Below are 13,773 nucleotides of genomic sequence, written 5' to 3' on the forward strand. Positions count from 1 at the left end.
ATTTAACATAAGCATACAATCTAAACATGATTCTACAAAAACACAAAATAACCCAATTATCTGGATGAAGGATAAGAAAGATGAACAAATCTACCAAACAGCCTGAACGATACCCCACCCCCGCAGTAAACCATAACCCTTTCCCCCCCCCCCCCCCGCTGAACGGGGGGGGGCCCCTGCTAGATATACCTATAATATATTATAGTCTATGTCTTCCACTTTTTGACCCCGCCCCAGACACATATAAGATGGTTGAAGTCGTTGCTGTCTAGTGATTATATCGATAACATAGAATTACATTGCATTCTATTATTTTTATAATATGATATTCCTGATATCATGATGAGTCAAAGGGAAATGTCCAATATGTTTGTCGCAGCATGTGAAAGATAGAAGAAATTAAACACAGTGAGACAACAAGGAGGGACTATTTATAACTTGATGAATATGACTCGCGCCTAAACCAAAAAAAAAAAAAAAAAAAAAGTAACTTTACATTAAAAAATACAGTACAGTAGTAGTAATTACATTTAAAAATATATACAAAAATTGCAAAACTTGCTTAAAGCAACTGTTTTTAATACACAGCACTTTGTTGCCTGCTGTTGTGAAAGTGCTTGCTCCTGACGCACTGTTCAATAACTGCTAACATGTTCTGGAACGCCAGGAGATAGTGCTCTGCTGTTGAATGCAGGGTTGGTGTTTTGCTTGAACTGCTGCGCTGATGGTCCCGTCTCCTTCTCCCCCTGGATTGGCTTTCAACTTGAGATTGTCAGTCACCATTGCCCTGTTGAAACCTAGAGCTGAATCGATGCCTTTTTTTACATATATTTTTTCCCCCAATACAAGTAGTAACAAAAGTATTTGAATATTCATAAGTACTAATTACCCTGCTAATATAATTAATTCACAACTCTCCCTCATGTGTCTTGCATCCTTTGCGCTGGATGCTTTCAACCAGCCCACAATCCTAACTGGGGCTGAGAGATTGCTAATTGAAATCAGTTTAATTGTGATCTAGTACTGAAAGGATGAAGGGTAACTTATTTCAAATGGCTTTGCAGCAGTTGTTACAGTAAATGGTTAAATTGCCAGTAATGATCCAGCACCTAAATCAGTGGCCTGCAGAAGGACAGCTTGGTTCAGTTATGGGTCAATGAAGGAAATGTTTTGAAATCTCTGATGCTGATCCATTCTGCTCAAGTGCTGTAACCATTTCTCTGTACTGAAATAGGGTAATTCTGACACACCTTGCTCAGTCAGTTCATAGCTATTCTAGCCCAGGCCTTACCACTGTATATCATGTGTAGGCAATTGTTGAGCCTCACAATGCTAATGGGCTAATGTAGGAGGTACTGATACAAACCACTTTTCAAATGGTTGATGACACACCGTCTGACTTCCTGTTTCTCACAACACACCAGGGGCATGCGTTTTTTTGAGGATGCAATATTGATAATGGATAATTACAAAGCAGATGACATCGTTTATTGAGATTTCCAGAAAGCTTTTGACAAAGTCCCGCATAAAAGATTAATTCTCAAACTGAACGCAGTAGGGATTCAAGGAAACACATGTACATAGATTAGGGAGTAGTTAACATGTAGAAAACAGAAAGTACTAATTAAAGGAGAAACCTCAGAATGGAGTGTGGTAACCAGTGGAGTACCACAGGGATCAGCATTAGATTCTGGTATAGAAGTAAACTTGTTAAATTCGCAGACGACACAAAAACATGAGGAGTGGCAAACAGTTTTGCAGCAACAAAGGTCATTCAAAATGATCTAGACAAGATTCAGAACTGGGCAGACACATGGCAATGACATTTAATAGAGAAAAGTGTAAGATACTGCATGCAGGCAATAAAAATATGCATTATAAATATCATATGGGAGATACTGAAATTGAAGAAGGAATCTATGAAAAAGACCTAGGAGTTTTTGTTGACTCAGAAATGTCTTCATCTAGAAACTGTGGGGAAGCTATAAAAAAAGGCCAACGAGATACTCGGATACATTGTGAAAAGTGTTGAATTTAAATCAAGGGAAGTAATGTTAAAACTGTACAATGCATTAGTAAGACCTCATCTTGAATACTGTGTTCAGTCTCGTCACCTCGCTACAAAAAGGATATTGCTGCTCTAGAAAGAATGCAAAGAAGAGCAACCAGAATTATTCCGGGTTTAAAATGCATATCATATGCAGACAAGCTTAAAGAATTGAAATTATTCAGTCTTGAACAAAGAAGACCACGCGGCGACCTAATTCAAGCATTCAAAATTCTAAAAGGTATTGACAATGCCGACCCAAGGGACTTTTTTGACTTGAAAAAAGAAACAAGGACCAGCGGTCACAAATGGAGATTAGACAAAGGGGCATTCAGAACAGAAAATAGGAGGCACTTTTTTGCACAGAGAATCGTGAGAGTCTGGAATCAACTCCCCAGTAATGTTGTTGAAGCTGACACCCTGGGATCCTTCAAGAAGCTGCTTGATGAGATTCTGGGATCAATAAGCTACTAACAACCAAACAAGCTAGATGGGCCTCTCGTTTGTAAACTTTCTTATGTTCTTATGTTCTTATCAGTGTTATTGATTACACTTTTCAGAATACAATGTATACAGTGAGGCTCTTTAGAAGAAAAAAAAATAGAATGTAGCTCCCTTTTGCTGTGAAATCACTGTTATAAGATTTCCTTTACACTCACAGCTATACAATTTTTACAGTACAGCTGCATACAGCTGTTTTGATTCCTTTATATATTTCATGTCTCCTACTCTCAAGCCCTTTATATACCATAATAAACAAGCTACTGTTGCTTTAACAGAGTCTCTGAGGGGAGATCCTGGAGAATCACATTGACTGTGTTAATGGCTGTATGTCAGAGTGTGTTATAAATCATTTAATAAGATTACAAGAATCTGGAAGAAGGAGCAGAAACAAAACACCATTTAAAATTTGGTGCCATGCAGAAACAGAAACCAGCAGATAAGAGCAGCAATGCACAATGCAAAAGACAGTCTCTTTAACTGTTATTACTAAACCAGAAAGAAACTACATTCAAAGAGAGACCTCACTTCTTGTTTATTGAGGCTGAAAAGGTGGACCACACAGGATGGTTACCATGGTAGCCAAAGTAGTTCATTATCTGCTCCTAAGGTAAGAAAATATGATTGGATCAATTCCTTTTGTATTTAAAAGATTGATATTCAGTAATTACGTTAAAATATCAAATATATATATATATATATATATATATATATATATATATATATATATATATATATATATATATATATATATATATATATTTTTTTGACATAAATGTATAGTCAGCGGTAAATCTTTAATACATGTATTATCGCAGTTGTCCATGTACAAAAAAAAACAAAAAACAAAACAAAACAAAAAAAAACATTACTATTGTAATTAATTATTGATAGCATGTTTAATGGGATGGCATCATCAGTTTCCCACAATTGAATTTGTATATCAAACTTTTTTTCTGTCACTGTATTACAATCCGTTTTAAAATAATTTGATACAGTACAGTTTTTTTTCATTTTTGGAAATGCCGCATTCATGGTCCTCAAGTATACATGCATATTAATTATTATGAAACCCTAGGTTGAATTATATGCCATTTCCACTTTCCAGTAACCTTGTTGCTACCCTGAATCAAATGAACATGCACCTGCTACTACATTTAGTTTTAGGACATTTTAAGTACAATTGTGAACTTGCATCCATTGTGTCACACCTTAGCATCTTGAAAATTTATGCTATTATATTGTCACACTATCTGTAATTACACCTCTTTTATATTTTCCTTTTACTTGCATTTTACTTGCAATGTTAAGAGTTTGTGAAACAAAGAGTCCCATTGAACCAAAAAATGCATTGTGTAGTAACTGAGCACAAAGAAACAGGAGCAACCCATAAGAACACCTCCTCACAGCGGACACTTAATGAATTATTCAGGCTCTCTCAATCCAGGAATGAGAGAATTGTCTTTTTTTTTTTCTTTTCGACATGGTATTTTTGTTAAATATGATAAACATTTTACAAGGGGGGAGGGGGGGGGGGGGGGGGACCTGTCACGTTGTGTGTTTAATGTTAATTTATACTATAAACAAAACACTGGACCTTTAAAAAATGAGTAGGCCATCTTTTTAAATGTCAATTCTAAAGGTTATTTTAAGATTTCACTAACAGATAAACTGCCTGTTTTCCCAGCAGCAAACAGACAAGAAAAAACTAACTGTGTTTCTTTAGTGGTTTAGCAGGGTGTAGCTTTGTTCTAGCACGCATTGCATCTTACATAATATTTGTGAGTATCTGAATGCTATTTGAAGTATTGTATGCTTTTGAGAACAGCATTGATAATACTGAGAGATTTATGTTATTGAGAAGCTTTGATCGTTTTCCCAGGTAACCTATCATTCACTTTCCTTAGCTGGTCCCAGTGAAAGAAATATAATGTGCAGCAATATGACATCACAATGGAGAATGGTGGTGGGCAGCATTGAAATCTCTTTGGAAGCAATCACCCAATAGTTATAATAATTTAGAGATGCTGAAACCAGAATAGATGTTCTGTTATATGGATTACTAATTGACCAAGAGGAAGAGGACCAAGAGGAAGTATCTGAGAGTTATTTTTACGAATAGATAGATTTTCCTGTTGTTGATGATGTCAAACCTAAGATCGGATGGACTGTATAGAGAACATGTGGACACTGAAAGACAATTACTGTCATCCATTTCAGCTATAATAACCACCCTAAATACATTTTCAAAATGGGCTGGCAATATATTAATGAGGAACAGAAATATGGAAATAACTTATATGGGTTTAAGGTGAGAGATGTAAATATGCAGCATATGTTTCCTACAGAAGATGTTGGGGGACAGACAGAATTTAGATATTATGAATCTGTATTGCTCATTTTCAAATTGATATCAATGTTGTCTATGTTATTTTTCAATTTGGTTGTTAATGATCTTTGGCTTCTAACACTTTTGGGTAGTTTAATGTGTGGAAGGCAAACTAAGGGCTAGATTCTCACAGCTGTTAATGAAAAATCATGATTAGCCCCAGTTTATTTAGCCAGGAAAAAATGAACCCAGTAAAGTAATCAAAATAGAAATAAATAACTAGTTTAATTTAAGGGTTTAAGTTCTTTCTAATTCGCTTTAGAAGAAAACTGCACTAATGATGTTTTGGAGTAAATAGCTTTTCATGATAAAATACAGGTTATTGCCAAAAAATTATATTTAAACCATCAGTACAATAGTAAATTTCAACAAACATTTCAAATGTTCTACTTTGGGGGAATAATAAACTACAATAAAATACATTTACTGATACTATTGGGGAGGTTAGTTATTTACTGTAAATGTGTTTTTGTTCCCTGTTTGTCACACAAATTGGTTCTTTCATGTTAAATGCATTAACTGGTAGTTTTCAATTTAAAATCTATTTTAATAAAAACATATGTAAACAAAAATATTACTTATGGGTTACTGCACAATACATATCCATTCCTACATATTACAATCTTGGAACTTAATTAGGCTAATTTGTAAGTGTTCTAGAAGATCACTAAATCCCTGTGGATTCCAACATAACAGGTCTGGTTTATAAATAGATTGACCTCACCCAGCAACACAATCAGTACAAAGTAACGTATTCTAAAGATGCAAATGTGCAATGCAGGCAACAAAAGTACCCCTGGCTGGGTTAAAAAAACAAAACTCAAATTATTATCAGCTCTTCTTCCCCTCAAACACAGTATTGTCTCTGTTTATTTTAAAATTGAAAGGACTAATACAATCAACAGTAACAGCCAGACAATTTGTGTTTTAAATCCCTATATCTGAGTAATTACAGTATATGTTTTCTATTTTTAAAATGAGCTAAAACCAATATAGAATACTAAAAACATTTGCTTACCTCTCATTAGAATAATATTTTCTGAAGTCCCTTTGCCTCAGTTGAAGTCATTTTTAGGCTAGAGTATAAGCCTACTTCTGGTGTAAGAGATAAAAGGACCTCATCTAGACTTCTTTACTCACTTTCCATGCTTTCCATATGATATTACCGTATGTAAGGTCATATTACCTGTGACACTGGAAATGACTGGGGAGATATACTTCCAGTTAAGTTATGTATAGTGTTGGGCTCACTAACATGATTATTAGTTACTTTCCTTCCAACCAAATGCTGTATACTTAAGAAAACACAATTTTCTACATTAGTAGGATACATTAGTATGCTCTTGAACACTGATCAGTTGTAGATTATACAAAATCATTGAAACGTCTGAAATAGCTTTCCTCATATTTGCTTCCAAGTATCACGTGACGGCATTGCTTTGACAAGTTACAAGGTAATAACGGAACAACCATCAACAAAACAAGGTAGTTTCACTACCACAACTTTTTAACAGTAATATTTACTGCAAAGAAAATTTTAAAGTTTGGACACTGTAAAAATGAACTTCTTAGTAATATACAGCAGGTGGCAGTGTGGATTACAGTATACCCCGAGTGGATTGATTTATTGCAGAACAGGTATTTCATTAAAAACTCCACACATACATAGAAATTTAACCCATAGTTAATTAAAAAAAAAAAAAGTTTTCTAGCTATTATAACTAAAATTGCACAGGGGTCTGGCTTCTCAAAGCTCTGATATTTAATTTAGGGGCTTGTAAACTGTCTCACTTTGTTTCTTAATCATTTAAGAATTGCACTATGTGTTTTTTTTTTCTTTTAAACATTTTCTTAGCGCTGTTTAGAGTACTTAAAACTACTGACGGGATGTCCCATTTACCAAATACTTATTTATTTAAGTTTTTTTTTTTTTTTTGTCTATGCAAACTGCTCAAATTTGCTGTGTTAGTTTTCTTTTTGTTTTTATCTTAACCAAATGTGCAGTTAAAATGGAGGCTTGATACATCTAGAATCACATTTGATTGCCTTGATACTAAATACAGGTGTGGCATTAATATCGAGGATGAATTTTAATTGGTGGCAATAGGAGCGAACCGGAACTGTAAAATAAGTGCCTTAATTGTGATGTGGCCTTTTTACTGTAGGCGGATATGTCTACATACATTCTGTATTTGACATCTCTTGTAATGTCATCACAAACACTGGTGACTGAATGTATCTGAACATAGAAAAAGCAAGCACTAAGTGCACTTCTCAGATTTTCTGTGTTTTGTAAATTAATAAGAAAACAATATCTTGCAAAAATAGTAAGTGTAACAATATATATATTTTTGTTGTTACAGATATCAATTCTTGCTCTTGCAAATAAGCTTGTAAAAACAATTAAAATTTTTGATATAGTCTGACAGCAGGTTGTCTAAAATAGCCACTTTATCTTTAAGGGATAACATAACTTCCCAGTATCCCAGTTCTAGTCCACATAAACATCTCACTACTGAAGTTATTGACCTTGGGTTTGGAAAAGTCAACAGCTTCCCTGCCTTTATTCAAACATTACAGCAAAAGAGTAAACACATATAGCATAACAATGGACTGACCTTTCTTTCAAATTTCTTTTTTTTTTTTCCTGATTTGCTTTTACAATAAAATAAGTCTGACAGAATGTAAAGGAAGTATTCTGGTTCCATTAGTTATTGCATCTCTACAGTTTTAAGTTGGTAATCTTGAGTAGAAAGATCAATAACAATACATATTCTCCACCTTGTGTAAATGTGATCCAGCCAATTCTTTTCACATATATTATACAAAAGCATCTAGATAAAATAAAGGAAACTATTGGCAAACCTTAAGACTTACTGCTAAATGTTGACATTTACCACGTAAAGTAATAAATGCCCCCCCCCCCCAAAAAAAAAAAAAAAAAAAAACAAAAAAAAACATGATAAAGCTTGACTTCAGGCTTGTAACCAGGATGTACACAGTTCAAATCCCAGCTCAGCCACTGACTCATTGTGTGACACTGAGCAAGTCACTTAACCCCCTTGTGCTTCTTCTTTCGGGTGAGACTTTCTTATAAGTGTGCTAAATGATGTTAGGTTACTTACTGTAACCCTGGTTCCCTGAAAGAGAAGATGACCACCAACCAATATTTTGGGATATGCCTGCCTTAGGTAAGTATTCGCTGAGCACTTTATGTCGGAGCTGCTGATAGAAATCACATCATGGTCCTCCTCAGCAATGCTGACATTCGATTCTGTAACATCCAGGCTGACCACCGGTGCAGGCAGGGTCAGCTCTGTGGCCGGCATTATCGGCTGAGCCGGGGCCAGAGCAAGGGCTTGAGTCTGCTGCCTGGCCAGGGGCTCCCAATGCAGCACACGGCACAGCCATGCTAGCAGGGGACGTTATGCAGCTGAGTTTGTGATTCCAGGGAAGTGGCACGCCAGCTTCCAGCAATAAATTGCAGGGCAGAGAGAGAGAGAGAGAGAGAGAGAGAGAGAGAGAGAGAGAGAGAGAGAGAGAGCTGTTTCACACAGGCTGAATCACAGCAACTGGACAAGGCTGTCTAGCCTGGACTGCGTGCAGCCTACAGCAGAGTAGAGCACCATCTATAGGCAGAGGGCATCGAGGGCACCGAGTACCGTCCCACGTTTACCAACAACTAATGCAGTGGTGTCTACCCTAACCACGTATAGTCAGCCACCTGGTCTGTTTTCAGCATGCACCAGGGTAGACACACAGGCCGAAGCTGTGGGGGGCAAGATATCAGTTAGTTAAAAAAATCAGCAGCTGTGACATAATGCTCAGCGAATACCTACCTAAGGCAGGCATATCCCAAAAGCATTGGTTGGTGGTCGTCTTCGAATTGAAAGGGAACTCCTGCTATTAGGCAGGTTGAGGGGAGCTAAAAATATGCACATAATTAAACCATTGAAACCACAAACAAGATCATTAAACTAAAGACAAGTGAAAAAAAAAAGTTCGACGTGAACAACTTCACTTAACTGCTCAAGGGGAGGCACAGTTTAGGCCGAGGAAAAGGCGCACGACAGAAAAATGCAAATAGCACGAATACTGTTAAGATACTGAATGCATGTTAATACAGCAACAAGAAGAATATTAATTTAGTTTGAGAACATACGAAATGCATCAAGGAATTGCATATAATATGGTTTTAAAAAGGGTGTTTCAATTCCACTTTCACAAATAACCAAACTGTTCTCCCACCGTTTCAATAACTAATCAGAAACGACAGAGCCTAATCATCCCTTTGTGAATTGCATGACTTAGATCCGAACTGCAAAACCTCATATTTTATTAGGACCAAACAAACGTTTCCAAACATTAGCTCCGCCCGATTCACCAAATTAAACACAGAACAGCTGGGGAGGAGCTGACATGTGACAATTACTCACGTTGCTGAGAAAGGGAATGGCTTTTTAATACCCTGTCCTCCTTTATAACCCTGAAGTAACAGAAGTTGGAAGAGCTAGCCTAGTCCTAGTACTGCTTCAGAAAGTATGCAGCACACACCATGAGTAGTCAACAAGATTCGAAAGGAGTTGTTTTGACCGGGTTTTATCAGAACAACGACGCTTTGCCTGTATTGATAGATTGTAAGGATGAAGCTGAACACACCTCGTTATCAAGGTGAGTGAGACTGAGTACATCTAACGTGTTTATTCGTATACATACCTAGCTTGCAAAACAGGTGATTAAGTTAAATTAAGTTAAGTATTGCAATAAGTTATAATCTGTCAATCTGTACCCAAGTGCAAAGGTCCTAGCTGTTGATGGTAAACCATAAATACTAGTGCTGTGCTGATACGGTCGTTGTTCAGCTACTGGCCAGAGCCGGTAGTTGCACAACAAATGTCGATAATAAATAAGCTGTGGGGAATTTCAATATAACCTCATAAATTAATGGAAACCTAAAAGTACTTACGTGATGAGGGATTTACTTTCGCTAGTGTTCATTTTACCAGACACTACATTTAGTCAAACGCGTACACATACGTTTTGTAATGAAAACATAATCGTGTTTGAAACTCGCACTCATCCTCACTCTCTTGGCGGTGCTTTGTGTCTATGAACAGTGTTCTATAAACTTAAAATACAGGGAGGCGATGGATCTTCCAATGGCGTGTGTTCTGTGGTATATTATTTACAAAGGAGGATCCAGCTAAAACAAATGGTTAGGAACTCAGAGCAGTTTAAGACAAATACAGTATCAGAGAAAAAATAATATACTGTATCTTAATTTCGGATTAGCAAATTACTCAGAATGATTGCAAGCATCATAAAAAGGTAACCTATCTATATTTATGTGTGATATATATAATGAGAGAGAATAGATCGATGGCTGCAGTGAGTTGCAGGAAAATAATTACATCAAGGGTTTGTGACGTCATAATGTTTCTAAACTGTCACAGAAACCCTAGATGGAATGATTTTCCTTTAACTCGCTGAAGCATATCTGTTGTTTATAAATAATACGTGGGTATTCGTAAATGAAATTTAAAAAAAAATGCAAGTGAATTTAATGAAGTCAATATTGAAGAATCTTTTAAATATAATTATTTTTTTGATAATTTAGGAACCGTGAATTAAAACTTATTCCGATAGCATACTGCACATGTGCAAAGTTTAACCTTCATTCCTGCACGTGGTTTTAGAAAACAGAAAATAATAGTAATCTATAGACAGTCTGCATGCATCCATTTGTCTAGTTAAGGGTAAAGATTTGTTAAAGTCTGTATGTATTTAATAGCCCATATTGAAGCATCAATTTTTTTCCAGTTTTAAATGACGTGATAATTTAAAAACATATCTGCAAAAGAAATTGGTAACAGAACATGATGAGCTGTTGCAGAGGTGTAAAACCTGACACTAAGATAAAGCACTTGCTGGATTGGTCTCCGTTCTGTCGCAGAAATGTACGGTCTTCAGTACTTTGCATGCGAAAATATCCTGCGTTTTCAGAAAACTTCAATCCATGTATACAGTTGAATTCTAATTAGATTTTATATCAGCCAGCTTTACATCTTCTTTTTTTTTCATTTTGCTTGATCAATAATGAACATTTCTCTTCTGTGGTTGTTGTCGAGTGATTGAAAACAAGACATTTTGTGTTTGAATTGAAACTGGTCGCGAGGTGTCGAATGGGTCAGAGTTCAAGTATATTTTCCTCTAGAGGAATTACATTTTGATGTCACTACTGTGCGTTATGCTTTTTTTTTTTTCGAATGGCTCAGGATTCAAATATAGCCTTCATCCATATATTATTTGATGGAGAAAGTACATACAGTACATGTTATAGTGAGTTGTAATACAACTTGCGGGCAGCACTTAAAAATAAATAAATAATCCACTTTAAGTGTTATCATACTTATTTATGATTTACCCAGTTTGATAGTGCTTTGCCAAGCTTTCGCATTAGTTAGTGTGTTTATATCGCTGGATATATGCAGGCTGTCTGTTTGAGCGTAAGTCCAATTGTCACGAAACTTGTTTGCGACTTTCTCTAGCCCAAGTTATATAATGCATTATAATGTCTGAGAACATAGAGCTTGTTTGTCAGTCAGTCAGAGTGGGAGGAGCAATGCCAATGACAGGCTGTCCAGTTTTTCGGAGTGTGATTAAATAACTAGGGAATCTGAAAATACCAGCACCGCAAATGTACCGCTGTGGCCAAAAGTTTTTGCATCGCCTTTAATTTTAGAATTGACACATTTTATTTTAATATATATATATATATATATATATATATATATATATATATATATATATATATATATATATATATATATATATATATATATATATATATATATATATATATAAATATATTAGATTTTACAAATTAGATCAAATGTCACATTTACAATGTGTTGCTTTTTTGATAAGTATGTGGGAAAACTACAACTATTCAGCAGTATGTAATATGTTAACATGACGTTATTCAGCACGTTTTGCAAAACTTTGATGCAAATTTGTTTAAATTTTCTGTAGGACATCCCTGCTGCAAAAAAAAAAAAAAAAAAAAAAAAAAAAAAACTTTTGGCCATAGCTGTACATAAATTAAACCACATTGGAACCACAAAATAGATCATTAATCTTTAGTTAACCATAGTTTTTTTTTTTTTTTTCCCGTGTTTTCTCATACTTCTCTGATTTGCTGTGTTTGACAGTGCTTTATCAAACTTGTACTTTCCTTTTAATATATTATTGCTTTTTAAATGTGGTAATCACAAGTTAACTTTATGGGTAAACCTTTTTGTATTATTGGGAAAACAGAAGTTCACCTTGTAATTGATTTAGTTGTCCCGAGTCAGTAGTGTAATACATCGGTCCGTCTTTGTTTAACTTGCCTTGCTTAAGATCTTTGAACCTCAGTAGTTGAGTACTTTGAATTACTAGGAAATAAATTAACATTGGAATTTGTTATCTGTCTGTACACAATAACCAGCTTTATTGTTTAACTAATACTGCAGTATTTGAAACAAGTATTCATGAATGAAATTGGTAGGATACAGTTGGTAACAGCCAGGACAGGAAGTGCATTTATCTACAGCAAAATCATTGACTTGTAAAAATATATTAGGAAAATGAGGTATTCTTGGTTAACTTTTTTTAAAGAACGATCACTATAAAGTAGCTCACTGCTTCATGTTTATCCTTTTAGACGTTTATCTTGCATGAAGTGGTTGCTTAGATCCATTCTTTTAATTCAACATTTAAAGATACAGTTGACGCAAGCCACTTGTAACACCAACCTGTTCCGTACTGCTGTCTGAAAGATGACTCCTTGGGTAGGAAATGAGGTACTGTATCTCCTTGACTGATTCTGAAAAATATTTAAAAATGCATTTAAAATGGAACTGGAAATGTGGAAATGAGAAGTTGTGTTTTTTTTTTTTTTTTTTTTTTTACAGAACTCCCTAAAAATGACTAGATAAATTAAGAGTGATTTTTTTTTTGTCAGTTCACACACACACACACACAAAAAAAAATAAAAATAAAAAACCTGGGAAATCCTTCATTTGTCAGTAGCTGCTGGGGAGAAGGGGCAGCAACTTGTCATAATATTCAGTGGAGATTAGGTACAGCAGACCAATATTCTGAGTGAGTTGTAATAGACTGGTTGCATCTAAAAGTGGATTTTTACAAAATGCTGCATGTGCTCACTCGTGATCAGCTCGGCTTACACAAAGATTGCATCACTAGCTGGACTTCAGAGACTCTTGGCAGCTCTTTTACATACCCAGAAAATGGAAATATAGCTGTGGCCATTTCTAATTACGGGTACCAACACATTTGTGTTTTCTCTGCATGTTTTAGCTGTCTAACACTCTTCACACCAACTTGGCTGTGCATAAGATTTCTTGATACTATAGGCACTGCTGGTGCAAATGGGGGATCAAATGGGAGATGGTCATCAGAGACGATCCTGGAATTTAGATGATGGCCTCAGCTGTTGTAATCTGCCCAGTGTAAACTGTAAGCCTTCACAAGCTGGAGTGAGCAAGCAACAAAGTGTAGGCCTGCAACTCCTGAGCAAGACATTGAAATAGTTTTAGTTTAATATAGTATTGTATGATACTACAGATGACCAAGTAAATTGAACTGCCATATTTTTAAAGACTTCTAACTAATGCTTTAAAATAAACTAGTCTTATTTTGTATTTCTTTTCTTTCTTTTTTTAATTGAGGATATGGTATAGAGTAATTGTTTATCCAGGTTCATTTTGACACTAAAATTTCTGCTTTAGTAAAAAATACAAGCAGATATTGCTAATGGTAATGTGAGCTGGTG

General features: G+C 35.4%; 1 protein-coding gene and 1 long non-coding RNA gene across 2 annotated transcripts in view; one reads left to right on the forward strand and one right to left on the reverse strand.

Annotated features, from left to right (window-relative positions):
• Window positions 1-222: 222 nt before the first annotated feature.
• LOC121316922 lies at window positions 223-13,076 on the reverse strand. Its single transcript, XR_005950465.1, has 3 exons — window positions 12,985-13,076; window positions 12,734-12,804; window positions 223-787 (listed from the first exon to the last, which is right to left on the reverse strand). It is a non-coding gene; the product is annotated as an uncharacterized LOC121316922 (long non-coding RNA).
• Window positions 9,376-13,773, forward strand: part of LOC121316921 (rho GTPase-activating protein 18-like) — a 31,302-nt gene continuing 26,904 nt past the window's right edge. The window contains exon 1 of the mRNA XM_041252295.1: window positions 9,376-9,608. Within this exon, the coding sequence (XP_041108229.1) occupies window positions 9,493-9,608 (116 nt within the window). The 5' untranslated portion in view covers window positions 9,376-9,492. The remainder of the gene's footprint in view (window positions 9,609-13,773) is intronic.

Source organism: Polyodon spathula, chromosome 6, assembly GCF_017654505.1.
Source record: "Polyodon spathula isolate WHYD16114869_AA chromosome 6, ASM1765450v1, whole genome shotgun sequence".
Lineage (NCBI taxonomy): Eukaryota > Metazoa > Chordata > Actinopteri > Acipenseriformes > Polyodontidae > Polyodon > Polyodon spathula.